This window comes from Artemia franciscana, chromosome 15 (assembly GCF_032884065.1).
Source record: "Artemia franciscana chromosome 15, ASM3288406v1, whole genome shotgun sequence".
In the NCBI taxonomy this organism is placed as follows: Eukaryota; Metazoa; Arthropoda; class Branchiopoda; order Anostraca; family Artemiidae; genus Artemia; species Artemia franciscana.
The window spans coordinates 18,162,761-18,184,676 of record NC_088877.1 but is presented as its reverse complement, the minus strand read 5'-3'; the positions used below and the strand labels follow the sequence as shown (position 1 = coordinate 18,184,676).

Below are 21,916 nucleotides of genomic sequence, written 5' to 3'. Positions count from 1 at the left end.
CCTCCCTCTAGAGGGCCCTGACCTTTGATAACCTTCAAAATATGATTGTTATAAAAGTGAAACCTTGCAAAATAGACCTTCTGCTTGAATGAAGTACAACAAACAAAATTGTTTTCAGTTTCACAACTTTGCTCAATCCCAATTTATAAGGTTTTAAAGATATGCAAATACATTTCCTAAATTTCGAAAAAAACATTATTATGGCTCAGAATTCTACTCAAATAACAGGAATTGCATTTTCAGAACTAAAGGCAGAGAAAAAGCAACTGGTAACTGAAAATTAAGTTAAATGTTGTTTTGTCAAAATTTCAATAGGTATAGACCTGTCATGTAGGCAAATTTCAGGGCTCTCTAGAGGGAGAAGGAGTGGAGGTGTGTACTTTAAAATACTTTCCCGGGATATACTTTGGTTAATGTTGGTATTACCGGAATAATTTTTTGGGGTCATGAAACTATTGTTAATAGCTGCATTTTGACTTTTTGAACTTCTTTTCTCTCTTGCAAAACTACCACAAACTCAACCTAACCTAACAAAAAATTGTCTCTAAAAGCTACAGAGCAATTTTCAGTCTTAAAACGTTAGCGATTTCAAATTTTCGATCAACGAGAACGGAAATGATTGCAATTCTATATGTATAAATACAAGAATATTTGGGCTGGAATAACTCCATAACGGTGAGTTTGCAGTAGTTTCGCAAGAGAGAAAAGATGTTCAAAAAGTCAAAAGGCATCTATTAACAATAGTTTCATGACCCAAAAATTGTTCCGGTAATACCTACATTGACCTATACTTTAGCCTGTAGACCCATCCCTGAAAGTTTCATTTTCCTAACCTAACCCCTTTCTGAGATAGCAAAAAAGTCGCTCAACTAGAATTTTAACAGATTATCTAATAAAAATCGAATAACATACAAGGAAAGACAAAATAACCTATTCGCTACGAGCCGTACTTGTTAATGACCTCGATACCGTTATACAAAAAAGTAAAACTTACTCATATTCTCTGCCATAAATAATCCGATTCACCTCTTTTAATTCTTCCTTGGGTATGTACTTCTTTAATATATCATCAACATTATACAATTCGTCCATCTTCAAGCACCACAAAGTTAGTTTAAAGGAAAAAACACGTTTCTTCTAGTATAGATTGAAAAGTTGATATAGAGCTTACGAAACCAGACGTATTGACTTGCGTGCCTCTGCATTGCGCGCTGAAAAAAAAGTGAGGCGTTTAGGCAAATTGCCCATTCCTTAAAGCAATCTGGAAATATTGAAATAATTGCAGTTAAACCAACAAAAAAAGGGCGATTTACATGCAACTTTTTTTGGGAAGGACCGTAATCCTCCCCAGCATTCATTATACGAGAAAGAAACTTTGAAATATGTGCAAGTGCTTATGTATTATACCGCCAACACTCAAGTGCTTCGTTTAAGTAGAACCTGTTTCTCTGAAGATCAATCCTAATGAAACATCACAAAATACGATGAGAATATAATACTTTAGAAAGAAATTTGGGCTATGTATTTGCAAAAAAAGGTAGGAGGGGGGTAAAGTTTGCATGCAAAATGTATCACGTACGATTATTTTGCATATTATGAAGTGAGGATTGTTTCTAACTTAACATTGTCCAAATACTTCACCCCCATCCCCCACCCAGCCCCCAAATGTGTAAATATATAACCCAAATTATATATTTTCCATCTGTTCTGTCACTTGTCTTTGTCTTGTTTCACGCTAAGCTGAAAGAAACTAATGAATGAAACCGTTTCTACTTAGGTTCTTCTTAAATGAAGCACTTGAGTGTTGACGGTATAATACATAAGTACCCATGTGCCTTACCCATCTCTCTTTAGGTTTCAATAATATAGCTTCCCTGTTACCATTGGATCCCAAATATCGAAGTATTATGTGTACAGATCCCACGATTGCTTATCATTGCTGGTCACAAGGCTCGCAAGAATTATTCAAGAAGGAACACAAACTGCAGTTTCAAGAAGGGGAGGGGGGAAACAGATGTCTGAATTTTTTTCACCACGAGTTATATACGTGCATTTTCAAATCTTTCAAAGACACTGCACTTTTGATGCATCTATGGTCTTCATAGGGGAAGGGGAGGAGTTTTTACTTCTGTTCTTACAAGTTATAGTTTGTTAATGTTATTCGTTTGTAAATTCTTAGTATCTTATTCTACATGTCCAATTCGTATGGAGGTATTGTCTTCACAGTCTTTACCTAGTTTAATTAGAAGATGCAAACCTGTTACAGGGTGGCTTAAAAATTTTTCGGTTTTGAATGAGACCCAAATGCAAAAGTACCTTCAAAGCTCAGTCAAGACTAGATTTACATTATCTTCACTCAAAATTTTCAACTTATCGAAAGCAATCATTTTTTTTAGCCATGTGGTTTTATTCCTCGTAACATGAAAAAAAAACAACAAAAAAACAAAACAACATAACCAAGATTACAAAAAGGAAAGGAAATGAGAAATTCCTTGGAGGGTGTAAAGAGGGAGGCTCTGAATAGATTGGGTTGGAGGAGGAGCATGCGTAGTTGTGATACGTCTCTTTAACAACCAGCATGCACAAAGTGCCTTTGCCTTTTGATATGATTTTATGACAACATAAACTTTCTCTGAAAATTGGTACTTTTTACCCTAGCCAGTCCTAATATGCCCCGCCAACACCCTTTTGACAACCTGGATGCACTTAAACTATTTTGATCTTTTGGCCGGTTCAACTTATCCCTAAACATCTTTAAACATCTCTAAGCTGTTCCTGAGATGTAGTTGGGAAGCTTCCTTAATCATCATGAGCCCTACTCCCCGCCTATGCACCCATCCTTCCTACCTGAGTAAATAAATTCTTTATCATCTAATTTCATGTTTCCTATCCCTGCGAAATGAGATTCTGAAACTCCTAACAAATCAATATTTTCAGATAACCGTGTTGTTCAGCATAGTTGAAAAGTCAAATTAGTATACCTCTGGGGATGGCAAACCCCCTTCCAGAGCCCATAGGTTAAGGGCTGAAAGTTATGAGATTATCCATTGCTTACATATTGTATTTATTATCGCAAAAGGAGGCATGTTTGACCCTTGGTGTCCAAAAAGGCCACGATAATTTAGGTGAAGCTTTCAGAGAATGCTGAGAGGAGTGTTCTCGTGCATAACGCCAATCACTTTAATGTGTTTATCCGGCATGCCATACAAGTAGATCTCTAAAGCCGATTATGAGGGTTTGGCATGCTCAATGAATAGAAGAAAAGTTCAATAGCTATACCTCCATGGTTGACATGACCCCTAGAGCCCCTTGGGAAAAGGCTGTAAGTTCTGCCACTATTTACATACAGTACTGTTAATAAAGGAAAAGTTTTCAGGGAATTTAGAGGGGGAAGTTGAATTAAACTGAAAGATACTATGTATATTCAGGATCTCAAAAGGGCGTATCAGAAAGATCTCAGGAACGGCTTAAAGCATTAGGTTGGAACTTTCTGGGCATGTTGAGCGGGATGTTGAACTAATGAAAATGGTCTATGTGGGACTACTACTGTCGTTTCTGCTACTTGTACTGCTATTACTAAGGCTAATGGTGAGAAGGTAGAACTTTCAGGGATTGTTGAGGGGAACGTTTGACTAAATCAAAACACACTCTCTGCATGCAGGTTATCAAAAGGGCACATCAGCAATATCTCAGAAACGGCTTAAACTACCAAGTTGAAACTAAACTATTAGGGCATGATGAGGAGATGTTGAATCTTTAACTGGGACAACTATGGGTGTCTGAAGGAACTAAAGAAGTCTAATTAGTGACTAAAGAAGGTCGGAAGAGACTATAGGTAATCTGGAACACCTGAAAGAAGCTGATACTAGAGATCCCAAGTCAGAAGGCACTAATAATATTGGTAGGGGTAAAATAAGGTCAGAAAGGACTAACAGAATCAGAAGGGATCAAAGGAAGTCAGAGGAGAGCTTTAACATAGGAGAAGGACTGAAGTAATTCAGAAGGAACTAAAGGAAGCCAGAAGAACTAAAGAGATTTAGAAAGTACCATCGGAAGTCTAGTGCAATTCACTCTCTATTAAGCCAACACGATTGCGCTGTCTATGATTATCATTGACAAATAAAAAGCAACAACAAAAAAACAAACAAAAAAAACAACAAAAAAACAACAACACCAGAATGATCCACATACATGGGGACAGAGTGCAACTCAGCTTAACTCCTAATTCAATATGAAACCAATTATCAACTTCGTTTTCAACCTTAACTGCAGCGATGTTGTTATCGTACGTAGCACTAATCATTTTCATGTATTTACCTGACATACGATACAAGAAAAGGACCTTTGTTAAAGCTCTTCTATCCGCTGAATCAAATGCTTGCTCATGATCTACAAAACTGAAGATTAAAGGACTCTGATGACTCAAGCAATTCTCAATTATTAATATAAGATTGAAAATTTGGTCGACACATCCTCTCCCCTTCCTAAAACTCCACTGTTCTTCTTTTTAAACTTTATCTGCAGCATATCTAGGTCTAAAAAGCATAATAGATTAAGTAATTTGCTTCCTAGCTGATGTCTCTACAATTACCGCACTCACTTTTATAACCACTCACTTAATTAGAGTTTTCCTAAAATCATTAGGTAATTCACCTTTTCTAAAAATTTTCAGTATTCATAATCATTCATAATCTTCAGTAATTATCTCTAACTTCATAACCACCATATGAAAAAAAACTCATTTACCACAATCTCAGCACACGGAGCCTAATCATTTTTTGGTTTTTTAGTCTACTTCCACTGGTTTTGGTTTTTTAGTCTTCTTCCACTTACAAAATGTAACATTTAGCACATTTTCAAAATGTTTGCCCACCTCTTCTTTAACTACTTTCTAATCACTAATTGAGGCCGCGGTCCCATCTTTAACTGGGAGAAGTCATTATTGACTATTTCCTTCCAATTTTTAACATGCCAATACAATATTTTACTATTATGCCGTCTGGCTGCATCTTCCGGATCTTCGGCATTTTATCCATGTGTCATTAATTCATATTTTAATGTTTTCTCTACTTTCCTTACATTTCTCTTATTCTCATATAATCTATTATTCAATTAGAGGTTTTAAGAATTCAGGGACGTTAATTATTGAGCTATTATCACTCCAAGGTTTCAACTTAACAAGGGGAGCAGGGGTCGGGTAGGCATAACATTTACTATCTCAAAATAGTTTCACTTTTATCAGAGGCAACACTATAGCTTTGCTTAGTAAAGAGCCACGTACCTAAATGCATTGCCCCCCCCCCCCCAGATCGCTTTGTATAGGCTTAGAAACTTGGAAGGAAGCTGATTTGAATAGAAACTATAAGTTCTGTGGCTTTTCTTCTGGGCTGGAAGTAACTGGAGGGTAACCAGCCTCCCTCCCATGTTGCTTTTCAGTCGCGTGTAACCCCCCCCCCCCAAAAAAAAAACCGCCCATAGCATCAGATCCAAATTTTAAGACAAACATTTTGTTCGAAAATATTAAAAGGCCTTATTAGCTTGTGTTCGGGCCGACAGGACCCTACAATCCCAGTAGCAATGACCCTAAATTACGTAGACTACCAAATTTTCACACATAGGTTTTAGTGCAAACGACAGGTATGTTCGGCATTAACTGCTCAGTCAGCTTGGGACTCTTAGGAATCGTTCACTAGGTCAAAATTTACAAAAGCTTTCAAGATGTTAGCTCCAGAAATGACATCGGTAAAGGATACGGCACTAGACTTTACAGTCCCTACCGGCGGCGCTGATCTCAGTTTCTTGGCTCTTCAGCCAGGAAGTGCAATTGGGGGTTGGGGGCCAGCCATCCTGTGCTTTCGCACACCCTTCCTGTGCTTTCGCACACCCTTCCTGTTTACCTTCCCCAGATTTCTTCAGGTACACATTTAGAGCTGGGTCAACTCTGGCTAAGCTTACAGAGTCACGCCACTGACCCCCGTCCCAAACTGAAGAATTGGGTACAGCGGGACTCGAACCCGCATCATCTCTGACAAAGGATCCCGAATCCAGCGCACCAACCCAATCGGCCAGGACGGCTTCATCGTAAGACATCGTAAGACGAAATGACATCGTAACTCAATAAATTAAAAGGCTTCATGTGCACCCGTGTTTTCAAAATTCGTTACTTTCAATATCTCAGGAATGGTTTGAAAAAAACGAATTAAGACTTCAGCGGTCTTGGGATGGGGGGGGGGGACTGAAAACAACTGATGATTGAACATTTTGACTGAACATTCACATTTTGCACAAAACTTGAATCAAAAGCAAACATTCTAGTTCTTAACCACAAAAACTGAAGAACTTTACTGAGTTACTATAATTAACCAATAATTATCCTGTATCTATTTAAATACGAACGAAAAATTAATTAAAAAAAACGGTTTAAAATAAAATATTTTCAATGAAAAGTAAAAAGCCATATAAAATCAGAGAACGAGCATAAATGAAGTCATACAGTAATTATAACTCAAAAAGAGCAGAAGCTAATATGCATGAAAAATTAAACTAAAAATCAGAAATTAAAATGAATAATGAAGCCAAGCTAAAAATGAACATAAATAACGACAAATAAGAGTAAAGGTACAGCCTTCCTAAACCCTCTTAAGAATAAAGTGTCATTTGCGCTTTATTGACAGCAAAATATATTCTAAATAGTTTCTCAATTATCATTACCACATTAAAAAATAAAGAAAATGCTGAGAATCCAACGAATAGCTGTAAAATTTGAAATAATGAATAGATAAAGATAAAATTTATTGCAAAAAGCCAGCAAGCCATAGCAACACAAAATACATTCTACAAACAAAGCTCGGGGAACAAAGTACAACTTTAAATAACATAAACCAAGAAAAAAACAACAACAACAAAAAAAAAACAAAAAAACAACAAGATCCAGCATTTTAACCGACAAGCAAAAATCATAATAAAATACGATTCCTAAAAACCTTAACGAACTATCCCCTCAAACATAATTCCTTGTGTCTGATCCCTAAACGAAAAAAATTACACAACTGTTTAATAGCAAATGCGTTCCATTCAGACATCCACTCAATTAACCAACATATACTCCCGAACACTCGTCCAAAACATTCATTCCACAACTCAGACAGCTCTTCACACTCGGATACAAAATGAAAGAGATTCTCATTCACACATCCACACATAGGGCAAAAGTAGAGGCCGACCACCGACCCAAACTTTCCCAAATATTTTCTTCTCTCTCCTAATTCAAATAATCCTCCCTTACCTGCAACAAATTCTCAAAATCCTCTCTATTTAACCCAAATTTAAAATAAACCTCCTCCCCCAACACTCTTTGGCTTGGGAGTAAGACCCAAAAGACATAGATTGGTCCTTATGGGACTGCCACTCTTGGATTTCTTGATCGTTTAGAGTTTGTTGGACTTCCTTCCAAAATGACACGCTCTCATCCATTAGGCCTTTTGCTTATTCCACATGTCCGAAAGGCCACAAAGGTTCAGTAGTTTCCTGGCCTGATTTGGCCACGAGTTATATCTATCGTCCTTCAAACTCTTCAAATAAGCTGATTTAAGAAGACAAACTCTAGGCGGCCTAATTATATTCTCCCAAAATTTCACCATTCTAACCAATCTGGCGCTCCTTAAAGGGAAAAGCCCCAAATCTCCTTTCAGTATTAACTAAATGAATCCTTCCAGCACAAAATCCTCTTAAAATATCTTAGCTGAACTACTTCTAACTTAGCTACTTTAGCGAAACCCAAACCCCGTCATCAGTCCGATATGCCACAAATTTGTATGCGTACTCTCTTCCTTTTAAACACATTCCTTTCAAATGTTTAAACAATCAATTTTTGAATCATTTATTAAATCATCGATTCAAAATTTTGCTTAAACAAACTAAATAAATTGCCGCAAAAATTATGAATATTATTTTCAAATTTTTATTTGGGCATCGATCTTCTGTATGTTTGAATGAAAAAGCATCAACAGGAAATTAAAAAAAAAAAAAAAAAAACGGTGCTTTTAAAATTGTAAAATTAAATTAAAAATTACAAATAAAACTATTCTCAGAAATTTTTTTTTCCTACAATATTGATGATTACCGGGATTTTCTTTTTACTGTTGTTGATTTTGATAAATACAAACTTTGTTCGATAATATATATCCCTTTAATACACCGCAATTTACTGTGCAGTCTTTCAGAAGCCCTAAAAGAGGAATCGATAGTCCCGATGTCTGGCCCCATTCCCCCTCGTAGAATGCCCCCGCAGACAATTACCCCTCTAGAAAATTCTCACAACATGTCAAGTTGAGCAACCAAAAGGTAAAGTAAGACAAACAATAAGAAAGAAGACAACAAGGAATTCGGGAATATTTCTTCGGGAATATGAATTTGGGAGTAGTTTCTTTGCATTTTTGGGGGCTCGAGGTTGAGTTGTCATAGCGCGGTAGATAAAGTTCAAATAAAATAATTTGCTTACTTATTTGAAATAAGGAGTTCTCTCCGTCTCAAATTTTCTTGATTCTGACTCGGAGTTTAAACACCACGCTATGAAAACTAAATAAAAAAAAAAATGAAACACCCCTTAAAGGTACATCACACGGGAAAACCTTCTAATGTGCACCTAGTTGACGCGTTCTCGATCGCAAGGGGTGAACTAGTATCATATACTATAGACGTTGGTTCCAGATAAATTTCACGAAACGTCATTACTCGTACTTCTTAATCCTTTATCTCTATGTACTTCCATCAAAGGGCAGCCTGCAGTTGCAATTAATTTCATTTTTCCACAGTTTTTTTCTTTAACCTTATCTTAATCTCCTATGATAAATGAACCCCCAGGTCTTGATAATAGCCCCACTCATGATTAGCTTTGTGATGTTGTTTAGTTGTGGTTGATGTTAGGACAAAACCACACTCTTAGCAATACAAATCGTTTTCAGTAAAGCAAAAAATCCATCTGTTCCTTTTAGGTTTCATCTGTTCTTCCAGAGCAGTATCTCTTATCAAATGTTTGATGAGGTTATCCAGTTTAATTTCTGTCCGTTCTGGGTTTTATTTATTCATTCATGTTAACTTATGTTCGTTTTATGTTTGGTTTATTATTTGACTTAGTTCTTCCTTGCATTAATATAATTTTTTTATGACTCTTCACTTTTCTTGGATTTTTTTTTCAGAATACTTTTTTTTTATTACTCGTAAAACATGTCTGCTAGAAAGATTTGCAGTCTACGGGGTTAATCTCTTTGATGAGGAATGGAACTCCACGAATGATATATTAGTATAGAACATTAGAACCTAGTTACCAGATGATAAGAGAGTTTTGTCATAGAGTTAAACAATATATGTGTTTTTATCTTATAATAACTTATTAACTTGGGCAAACCATAATAGGTATCTAGCAGCAAAAATAAAATAAAAAAAGGAAAAAACACGATGAAATACAAAAACGAACTAAAACTGACAGATAGATTACACTTAAGAAAACAAAAGAAAAATCATGATTCGGGTCAACTGATCTTCCACTTCATTTTACCAAAAACAAAAGCGGTCAGAGAATCTATAGCTCAATATTTTGCTGTTATTCTGGACTGATTGGTCAAAGTTGTAAGATCAAGAAGATACTAACAACACTTATAATAATAAGAGCGAGGAGTTCTTTTGTCCCCTTCCAATATGATGGACCAGAAGGGATATAATGAGATAGCATGCAGAATAAAAACACTGTATAGGTGCTCCAATGTTAAGCGATAAAGCAACAATTTACTACCCACAAGCAATTCGTAGCTATGATGAACTCTTTCTGCAAACTGATGAATATCAGCCGACAGCGTATATGCAATACGAGTAGAAGCAGAAGAGGGCTGTTCAGAGCATGAGTCAAACACAAGTATTTTACTTTTACTCTCCTTAAACGATAGACCGAACTATGATACGTATTTACAAGTCTCGGAAAATGAAACGAAAAATCAATCTGCTAAGATTGAGGATATCTTCATAGTTCAGTAGCATAACTGATATACTGCGAGGAACATACAGCTCTGTAATACAGCCCGCAGCGGCTCAACAACATAATTATTACGCAAACGATGGGAACTGATAGCTCACTGCCTAAAGCCTTCGTATACATGAATCAATAGAATGGGCCTAGTCTAGGGGATAAGGAAGAATGAAATACGTTGAAGAGATAAAAAAGGAAAGGACAAGAATTGGTATGGCTGTAATAATACAAAAGGTAAAGATATCATTGGTTTAAGAATTGAAAGAAAAACAAAGAATAAATTTGTAACGACAATCAAGTTAAAAATAAGCGTTATTTGAATAATGGCATAACATGATGACATTTGTTTAGAAAAATTTGGCGCTTCACATTGATATTTCAGTTGCACAGTTTTATGTTTTTTTTCTCAAAGTTTATGAACATGGATACAGACTTGCAGCTAAATTAAATATAGTTACTTTCTTTTTTCACATATGTTTATTCATATTGGTTTTAATTTTTATTGTCTTTAGTACTGAGGAGCTCATTAAGGAGATAGTCAAACACTTAGTTTTTAAAAATTCTGCCTCTGATCAAAAAAGGAGATAGTCAAATATTTATACTTCTAAAACTAAAATAATTACTTGCTAGCTTATTTTCCTTGATAAGTGTCTCTTGATTCCCGATTCTTAAATTTTACTTCGTAATGTGCACATGGGCACAAAAAATATCGTAAAAATTATTCAAGGGGAAAGTCCTCGCAGCCAGTTTCTCAGTTCAGATCTTTGCACTCAAGCCTAATTCGATGGATTAGTTCCGGTTTCCAACAAGAATTTCTGTTGAGGAAAATGGAGTCACAGTCTTGCAGAATCGAAATAAAACCTAGCGAAGGAGCTGGAAGGTTGGGTAAATCCAGGCTTGATTGCTCGTAGGCCTTTTCTGCTATAAAAGAACAAGTTTCGTCAGATACTTTTCAATCGTCTTGAATAAACTTTGAAGCACACATCGGACGCTTGTGCCAAGTGAGCCACTTCGTAACAGCAAAACCAACGATATATGTAAAAGTATAGCTTTCGAGGCTGTCAGATAATTCATTGAAGTCTTCATTCTCTTGTTCCAACAGAAGCCTATTGCTTTTGTGAGTCGTGGTAAGCCCAGTCAGCTTCACCTTTTTTTTGTGAAAGGAAGTTGAACAAATTATTTCCCTGGACAGGAATTGGCTCGCAGTTGCCTTTATTTTTGCAGTACTAACCAAAATGTAAACAATCAAAAGACCAAAATGTAAAGAATCAAATAAAAAAAGAAAAAAAACTCATCCCCGCCGCTTTCTCTAAAGAAGAAAATCCTAGAAATGCGCATGACATAAATCATTTGTTTTGGCATCTGCAAGTCTTTTGGTATGTCATATTAAAGCTTAATAATTAAGCTACAGCAAATTATTCGAGAAAGGCCATTAGCAGACCAGGTGAGGGACCACACCCCTCCCTCTGGCTCCAAACATGCCTTGGACAAAAAAATGGGAACATTTTTCCTTGCCAATAAGAAAAGAGTTTTGACACTCCAGGGCGCAAAATTACTATCTATTTACGAAATTCTGGCTGTTTCCCTATTGCAATGTTGATTAGAATTTAGCACTAGAAAATTCCTTATTTGCTAAAACTTAATTTAACCCTCCCCCTTTAGAAATCCAGTATATGCCACTCAGTTAAGTCATGCCTGTGAGATGGAGCAGTAGCGAACCACTTCGCCAGCTTGCCCAATTTCTTTCTGCTTCCACAATCATGAATGATACAAATTCTCAACATCATTCACTGATTGACAGATATACACTGAATTCTTGATAGGAGGGGAAATGGGAGGAGCTTTTCAAAACTGTAGTAGCCAAACATTATTGAGTTGTGATTATACTGTATAAATTTCAATACAGTGATCTAGACAGACCATGGTGACCATTATTGAAAGAGGTTGTGCATGTTTGTCGCAGTCGAAAGCTCTCCAAACATCACACACAACTTTTAAAACATCATTCGGAATGACGCCTGAAAACACTTTTGGTGGCAGGTAAAAAAAAGAAGGAAAAAATACTCGAATTACCACAGTCGAAAACTCTTGACCGGGATTTACAGTTCCCCATCACAAGGATTACAAAGAATCGTATTTTAGCACCGTAGCTTTGTCACCCTTAATCTGTAACAGCTTATTTGATGGTCGTAGTTTGATGACCGAGAATCACTCGATCAATACTTTTTTATTTACCCAATTATGACAAACTCAGAGTGACAATGCCAGAAAAAAGCATCATGTGACATGAAACATGGCCATTTCGAGAGCCATCTCAAAAATTACAGGAGTTAGAGGGGTTGTTATACCAGCTCTGCAGAAAGATATTTTTTTTAGTGTTTACCATAACAAATCGAAATTCACTTAATTTGGCATAGGAGTTAAGTCAAGTATCAGCACTAGTACCCTAATTCCCATTATGAACTTTATTTTGTGCTCTGGAGAACCTACAGCACAACTTTCATAAACACTTCCCGGTTGAAACGTCGTTAAGCCCTTCAACATGGCCGGTCAGGATTATTGTTTTACTTCGCCAATAGGGCACAAATAAACTTTCATTTAACTGGAAAATTCTATGTGACTAGAATCTTCATTTTGACAAGAAAATCTTCAATGCTAACAAAAGTTAAAGTTAGGAGCTACTTTTGTTAACAGACACCAAAACTACCGAAAATAGGTATTTGATAAAAAAAAGAAGAAGAAAAACATACACAGATTCATCAAAATAACTTCAAAAACACAAAAAATATAATTATGCCAAAATTAACACATAACACAGCTTGTTCAAACACTAAGGAGTGATACAGAAACAAAAAGCCTGCGGAATCAAAATTATATAGTAGCCTATGTAGACGTAAAGCAAATAGAAGTTTCTGTGAATGATCAAACAAAAATTAGAAAAAACAAACAGCCAATAATTAAAATGAATAATCAATTCAAACTTAAAACGAGCAGAAAATATTATGGATGAATACACAAAATCTAAAATATCTAATTACGTCCGATTTAAAATGAATATGAATTACCATAATTAAAAGTGGGATTACCGCCCCTAAAGCCCAGAGTGTCATTTGCACTTCAGTGAAAGCAAAATCAGAAATACTATAATACTAATCAAGGTAAAAGGAGAAAAACTTGAATTTTTTCATTTGTGACTTTCGGTTTAGTTTAATTAAAATTAGAACCATACTTCCATTCATCATTATATTTTTTTCTGAATCCATTTCAGGTTAAAAGTATAGAAAATATATGTCTAAGAAAAAACTTTGAAAACCCCGATTGGTAATTTTAAAAGCAATATTTTAAGTCTATTGAAGTAGTAAATTTTGTATCGCCAAACCTACAAATGATTCGCCAATCTACTACTGTCAAAACGAGTGATTTAAAAGATAATTGTTTATTTCAAATACACTTAAACATAAAAAAAAAAATTACTGTGAGCTTCAGCAGTATTTAATTTACAGAGTTATAATGAACGAAGAAAAACTGTTCTTCAGACAGTTTTTACTTAAAAATTTAATTTGAATTTCTTTTCGTTTTTGTTTTCATATATTCGTTTATATCAATTTCTGTTCCTTTCAAATTACAAGACTTTCATTCCACTCGTTTTAGGCTTTAATTTCGCCCTTTATTCTTCTTCGAAAAGTTGTTTTCCAAAAGATTAAGAAGACTAATTTTAGAAATTGGGTTTAAGCACAAGATCTCAAACACCAACTTTTACGAACGAAGTGATTGAAAATCGTCCGCTAAAACATTACCATAGCCTCAACTTACTTGAGGCCAAAATACTGACAAAAATTCATCATCTTTTCCGCCCTGTGAAAATCTTCTATTTTGGCCATTTCCAAAGAAACACCCGAAAGTTTAAAATAGTTTTTTTTTGCAACCTCATCTAATCTTAATCTGGTCCATCCACTTACAGACTCGTTACGGAACTAATTTTCTTCTTTGCATATTCAGAGGAAATATCAGAGCCACCTAAACCACACCTTCATGATAGACACTGGATTATCCGGCTCCAGTCTATTCGTTTATAAGAGTCATAAGTCATAATTGTCAGATCAACACAAATTCAATGCCTAAAATAACCCCTGGTCAATTCTGACCCCCCCCCAAATCGAACATACTATTCTATTTTTTGTGTCTTTACGTCTGCACCAAACTTATGCTCCCGATTTGAGCGAATATCCCTTGATTTTGCAAAATACCTTTTTTAAACCTTCATTTAAAAAATTTCGGAAAAATCCTTGCCCTCCTCTGTCTATATTTTGAAGAATTGGCACTACTGTACCACTTGCCTCGGATTACGCATTGGGCAACACCTCTTATTTACATTAGCCCTCTTGGGACCAAATTTCCTGGGAACTTGTTTCTTAAAACTACCCTAAGCATATTTGCACCCCTTTACAGTATTCCAAATTAATCTGAAATTGCCTGTATGATGTAAGTCAAATAGCTTTCTATCTTTTTCGATACAATCTTGTGCCTCAAACTTTCTCATGGGATTTACATTATACAAAATATATTAGCAAAAGGGGAACTTGAAACCTTGCTCCAAACACAGACAGCAATTTGGGTTTACAGATGACTCGTTTCGGATCTAACTGATAAGCTCATTATCTACCTTTACTGATAACTTTTTATTTTCATAGCGGCGCCGACAAAATAAAAATACCGATCTGGAACTCCACCCAGAAAATGGTTTTTGATAGTCAGTGGATCAGGACCATGCTTTTAGTACTAATTACTAACGGAATCTACAAACATAAAAGATTTTCAATTATACTACATATTGTAACACCTATTGAATGAGCTTTGGGTTTCTGAAACCACTCTTGTTTATCTCTCAGCTCCTTATGTTTAGCGCAGGAAACTTACTCATTCCTCTACAATTCGAACAAAAAGATTTCCCCCTTCTTATATTCTGGCGCTATCAGTAATTTTTAACTCATTCAAGAACTACTCCATCAAGAATCAGTGTCAATAGCCTCTAACAAGTCAAATATACAATTTTCTTCCGCCAAATTTTAGTAATTAACCTACCTTATTGGATATCTAGTGAAATGGTATATTCATCTGCTAATATTATTTATTGTCCATTTCACCATTTCTTTTCTTTTTATTAAATAAAAAAACAAGTTTTTTTGACTGAAAGTAAGGAGCGACATTAAAACTTAAACGAACATAAATTACTTCGTATATGAGAGTGGCTGCCACCTCATCAACGCCCCGCTCTTTACGCTAAAGTTTGACTCTTTCTCTTAACTCCGATTTTTAAAACAGTAAAAAACTTTAGCGTAAAGAGCAGGGCGTTGATGAGGTGGCAGCCCCTTTCATATACGAAGTAATTTCTGTTCGTTTTAAGTTTTAATGTCGCTCCTTACTTTCAGTTAGAAAACTTATTTTTTTTAAATTTAATTTCTGATATGTTTTTGAATCAATACATGTTTTGATTTTGGCTCTCCGCAGATGAATAATTGAAACGAAATTTGGATATTTATTTTTTTGGCTAAATGGCTTTCTCATAGTTTTGATCGAGTGATTTTGAAAAAAAGCAGCAGAGGAGGAGGCCTAGTTGCCCTCTGATTTTTTGGTTGCTTAAAAAGGCAACTAGAATTTTTTATTTTTTACGAACTTTTTTATTAGTAAAAGATGTACATAACTTACAAATCAGCTTACGTAACGAACTTCTGTATTCTCATGTTTTTATTATGTATATGGGGGGGGGGGGGGTTCACCTCCTCGTCAGTACCACTCTCTTTACATTAAAGCTTAAATGTTGTCCCAATTTCTTGAGAATGACCCCCTGAATCACAAAAGCCGTAGATTAGATAGTTGAAATTACTACAAATACTTTAGCGTAAAGAACGAGGTATTAGGAGGAGGTGAGCCCCTCTTATACGTAATAATTTCTGTTCGTTTTAAGTTTTAATGCTGCTTCTTACTTTCAGTTGAAAAAACTTTTTCATAATTATTTTTTCAATTTTTAAATAATACTAGAAAATACTGCGCTCCCTTCATGGAAATTTTCTTCCCCCATGATAAATTCCTCCATGGAAGGTTCCCCAGCATATCCCCCTCCTTTCAACCCATCCCCCAACCAGAACATTCTCCTGAACACGTCTGTGCACTTCCCAATCACCATTACTATATGTAAGCACTGGTCAAAGTTTGTAACTTGCAGCCCCTCCCACGGGGACTGTGGGAGAGTAAGTCGTTCCCAAAAACGTAGTTATAAGGTTTTTCGACTACACTGAATAGAATGGCTATATCATAATTCTGATCCGGTGACTTTGGGAAAATAATTAGCGTGGGAGGGGGCCTAGGGGCCCTCCAATTTTTTGGTCACTTAAAATGGGCAAACTTTCATTTACATTAGAATGAGCCCTCTTTCAAGATTCTAGGACCACTGGGTCGAAACGATCACCCCTGAAAAAAAAAATAAACACGCCTGCGTGATCTATCTTCTACAATAGGGTCCTCTGATACGCTCAATCTGATGGTGTTATTTTCGTTAAGATTATATGACTTTTAGGGGTTGTTTCCCTTTATTTTCTAAAATAAGGCAAATTTTCTCAGGCTCGTAACTTTTGATGGGTAAGACTAAACTTGATGAAATTTATATATTTAAAATCAGCATTAAAATGCAATTCTTTTAATGTAACTATTGGTATCCAAATCCCAATTTTTTAGAGTTTTGGTTACTATTGAGCCGGGTCACTCCTTACTTCAGTTCGTTACCACGAACTGTTTGACTCGCAGCGTATTATACACAAAAATGTGACAAGCTTATTGACATACTATTAAAATGACTAACCTTTATTTGCTGCCTTTCATCATTACTAGCAGCAAAGATAACTCCACTGTCTTCACTCTTGTAAAAAATATACTTTAGGATTGGAGAAACAGATTTCAAGCAGTAGAATTTACAAGCTAAAATACAAATTTTATAAAAGAAACAAAAGCAAAAAGGCTGCATAAGATATCACTCGTCACTGCTATTACTAATATATTTTAACAGCGCTAAGCCGCTTTAGACCATTCTAACTGAGCACACTAACTCCCCTCTTCTTCCACTCTATTAAAACCTTCACTCTTTATTCCCTCTGATGATATTCCCACCGTCATTATACTGTTTTTATAGCCCTTTTCTACCTCATTAGAGAACATCTTACCTTTTGAATAGCCACAACTGAATTGCTTAAAAAAACCTGTGGCGGTCAATCATCCTTTACTCGTAAAACGTTACCGAGACATCTTTCATAACGGACATAAGGAGTGGGATCATGGTTCTATCCGCGACCACGACAATTTAAGTAATCCTTTTTTATAGGGAGAGGGGGTAGCTTTCATAGACTGGCACATAAATCTTGTAATTTGAATGTTAAACAGCAATACTTTATATCAGTTTACATTCAGAATTCCAGCTATGATTTGAAATTCATACTAACAGCGTTGACGAGCTTGCGGAAAGGTGAAGTTGTAGACGGCGCATGGGTAGATGGTTCTTTTTCCTATATTATCATGCCTATTTCATCTGAGAAGGTGCTGCTCTTAGAATTCCAATGGAAAACAAATGATAGCGGCAACACATACTTGAATAAAATCCGTTTTTTAGATTCCAGTAGGTTTTCCCTAAGTCATTAAGTCAATTAATTCAAGTACAGAAAAGCGACGATTTTAATAGTTTCCCCCTCCTTAAACAGCGCTTTCCAGATGATGATATGTATGATTTGCTAACGTGTAAGGGCATATACCCGTATGAGTACTACAAATCCACCTCAAGGCTACGTGAGACAAAGTTGCCACCCATTAAAAGGTTTTATGACTCGATTCACGATCGTCAATGCTCCACTGCCGGCTATGAATTTGCTAAAAAATTTGGGTCAAAAAAGGGTGTAAAAATGGGGAAGACTATTGTAAAATGTACGTGACAAGTGATGGATTGACGTTGTTGGATATTGTGTGAAAAACACGGATAGAATTTACAAGGAATTCGGTTGGATCTGGGGTGTTATTTTTCAACTCCTCATCTGGTGATGGATATAATTCTTAAGTCAGTTAACAGAAAATAGGATTGATCACCGACGTGGATCAGCAGTTATTTGTAGAAAGAAGAAAAACTAAAACAAATAAATGACCCTGCATTGTCAGTTTAATTTACATATATTGAAGTTTTTTCCTTACGGTTTCGATAGTTCTTCTTTTACGAAAGTAAGAAAAGTGAAAACATTTCAAACGTATTTTGTTTTCAGTAAAGCACAAATTGTGTTCTGGTCTTGAGAAGGCATAAGGGTTATCAACCCTATTCATGTTGATTTTTGCTCGTTTTGAGTTTAACTCAGCTATTTATTCTAATATCTGTTATTTTTGAGTTTCATTTATTGATTGATAGTGATTTTTGATAATTTTACGCTTGAAAGCTTATTTGACATTATTTTTGCTCATTCTTGGCTCAACGGAGCTCTTTACTTTTCTTTGAAAAACTTGTCTTGTGGACATAGCTTTTAAAAATCAATTTCTGTCCGTTTTTATTGACATAGTCTTTTTCATGGAAAAAATAATATTGTATATCTTTTCAGTTTTCTTCAATAAGAATCCATAGTATGGGTTGCTATTTGTATGTTGGAGAAACTTTTCGACAATTTTTATTCCTGACACACAGTATTTATTAATTCAGTTATACAGCTTCTGAAAATGACCTGAAAATAATATATTGCTGAGGTGTCTTATTGGCAGCCGTAAAAAAATGCCTTTCGATTTATTTCAAAGCAATATTTAGACTTAAAGCATAATGGACCAATCTGCTAGTTGTGGGGGGTGACATGCCTAATATCTCTAAAGACACAGTTCTTGGAACATTCTACTAAACTGAACACAATGGCTGCCTAAAAATTTTGTCTGGATACGTTTGGAAAATGAATGGGCTTGAGAGAAGGGCTGCTTGCCCTTCAGTCTCTTCTTGCTCTTAAAAAGGGCACCAGGCACTCGTGCTGTAATTGGACTGCAAGGGGGAGGACTTCCTTCTTAATATATCTAGTAAAAAAATTTTAATCAAGTAAAAACAGAGTAAAAAACATTTTAAATGTATTTTGTTTTCAGTTAAGTGGAAATTATGAGTGTTTATGGTCTTGAGAAGGAATGGGGGTTGTCAAAGATATATACCTTATATGAACCCAGGGCATCTTACCTTGCCCTCCGGACTGCGGGGGGAGGGGTTGTCACCCTCAAAAATATAATTTTCGGTCCTTTCAATTATGTTGCACAAAATGGTTATCTCAAAATTTTGATTGTATGTGTTTGGGGAAATGGTGGGCGTGAGAGGGGGGTTAGTTACCCTCCAATCACTTTCGACTATTAAAAAGGGCACTGGTCCTTTCAAATTCCAATCAAATGAGCTGTTTTCGAAGTTTCTACGACAACAAATGACCATCTCAAAATTTCTATCAGATGCATTTCCGGAAAATACGAGGTGTGGGAGGGTGGGAGGTATCCACCCTCCGATCACTCCAAATCTCAAAAAGGGCACTAGAACTTCTGCTTACGAGTCTAATGAGCCCCCTCCAAACTTTATAGCATCACTCTTCATACATATACCTTATATGCTCCCGGGGCATAACTTACAACTCTTGCCCTGAGAGCTGTTTGGGGGTTATCATCCTCAAAGACATAATTTCCGGATCTTTCAATTACGGTGAGCAGAATGGTTATCTAAAATTTTGATTGGATGCGTTTGGGGAATGGTTGGTGTATGCCTACCCCTAAACAAACCACAGTAGTGGAGATGATCAACTTGCTTAACTGCATTACCACATAAAGTTACCTGGCTAGACAAATAAAGCTAAACTGGTGAACTAAATTGGAACACACTTTGCCCACACAGGGGGTCAAGAGGACGTATCAGCAATGCTTCAGGAACAGTTGATGGTATTAAGTTGAAACTTTCAGCATATGTTGAAGGAGTTATTGAATAAACCAAAGGTGCTATGCCCATACAGCTACTAACGCTAGTACCGCTACTACTACTGTTTCTAATATGCAAGCTAAGGGTATTAAGGTGAAGCTTTCAAGGAATATTTGCGCGGATGTTGAACACAATCAAAACGAGCTATGATTATGTAGATTTTCTAAAAGGTCACAAAGTAATATCTCAAGAAGGGCTTATATTATTAAGTTAGACCTTTGCGAGGTCTAACTTAGGTAAGCTGTGTAAAGGGTAAGCTGTGGCGGATTTTGAACTAGCCAGAAGGAACTATATGTATACTATTAATACTACCATTAAAGTTACTGTAACTATTGACGCTACGGGTATTAAGGTGAAACCTTTAGGGAGGAGTTTCAATTAAACGAAAAAAAATATATTGAGGTTTTCAATTTCATAGGCAGCACCACTCTATAATAGCTACCAATACCACTGAAACTTTCAAAGGAGATAATTCAATTGGAAAGTAAAAGTTCTAGTCACCTTTTTTAGAGTAAAAAGTCTCCTGTTCAAAACATATCCACTTAAAATTTTGAGGCAGCCATTTTGTCCAGCATAGCAGAACAGTCCAGTAACTATGTCTCAAGGGATATTTGGTATATCAACCCCCTACAGTTATGCAGTTTGCCCATTATGCTTTAAAACTAAATATAGCTTTAAAACTAAAGCAAAGGCACTGTGTGTATACAAGCCAAACTATGGATTCTTGTAGAACTAATTAAAAAACAACAACAGTTTTTTCAATTGAAAGTAGAGAGCAACGTTAAAACTTAAAACGAACAGAAATTATTACGTATATGAACGGGGAGGGGCGGGTTGCTCCTCCTCAACACCTCACTCTTTACGCTAAAGTAATTTAGTGCTTTAAAAAAAACTTCTTATTGCTCTAATTAAACAAAAATACTGTTTCAGGAGTCGTTCCCAAAGAACTGGGATCTAATTCAAACTTTAGCGTAAAGAGCGAGGTGTTGAGGAGAAAGAATCCCCCTTATATACGTAATTATTTCTGTTCGTTTTAAGTTTTAATACTGCTCCTTACTTTCAGTTGAAAAAACATGTTTTTTTATTTAATTTCTGACCGTATTTTGAATAATGCCACGAAATCTGGCAACACCTTCACGGAAAAATCCCTCCTCCCCATAGATTTATTCTCTAGACAATTCATCCAGGTAAAAATTTATCCCGAACACTAACCCTTAACATCTTCATGGGTATAATTGAATCGGCACAGAAAAAGCAAGACATAAGAAGAATTTCATAGAGGAATTCTGGCAATTTCCCCCTGAAAGTTCCCTCTCCATGGAAAATAATTCCCGTGAAAAATCCCACCAGCAGAAAATTCGACCTCCACCCAAACAATGTATGCATATTTCCCAATAACAAAAACTATACGTAAACAATAGACAAAATCTATTTTGAACATTTTCCAACCTTGCAGACCCCACATGCTTACGTGTAAAATTGAGTCAACAAAGAGAAAGTAAGAGAAACAAAAATAATTTGTACAGGAATTTTGGCAAATTTCCCCGTTTAAAATTTTCCCTGGAAAATCCCCATCCCCCGAAAATGTCTGTGTACGTCACAATAACAAATACTACACATTAACAACCGACAAATTTCATAACTTACAATTCTTTTCCAGGGGCTGTAGGGGCTTGTTATCCCCAAAGGGCATGCTTAATAGGCCTATCTACTATTATGAACAATGTGGCTATGTCTAAGTTTTGATCAGATAACTTTGGGGAAAAAGGCGTGGGAGGGGGTCTAATTGCCCTCCAACTCTTTGGTCACTTAAAAAGGGCACTGAAACTTTAAATCTCATTTCTAACGAGTCCTATCCCGAACTTATAGGACCATTGGTTCGACACGCTAAG

General features: G+C 35.9%; 1 protein-coding gene across 3 annotated transcripts in view; it reads right to left on the bottom strand.

Annotated features, from left to right (window-relative positions):
* The window catches only part of LOC136036125 (beta-ureidopropionase-like), a 73,600-nt gene extending 56,607 nt beyond the window's left edge, over window positions 1–16,993 (bottom strand). For all 3 annotated transcript variants that reach the window (XM_065718144.1, XM_065718145.1, XM_065718146.1), the window contains exons 1-2: window positions 16,878–16,993; window positions 995–1,211 (exon numbers count right to left, since the gene is read on the bottom strand). In XM_065718144.1, the coding sequence (XP_065574216.1) occupies window positions 995–1,092 (98 nt within the window). In that variant the 5' untranslated portion in view covers window positions 1,093–1,211; window positions 16,878–16,993. The remainder of the gene's footprint in view (window positions 1–994; window positions 1,212–16,877) is intronic.
* Between the last annotated feature and the right edge of the window lie 4,923 nt (window positions 16,994–21,916).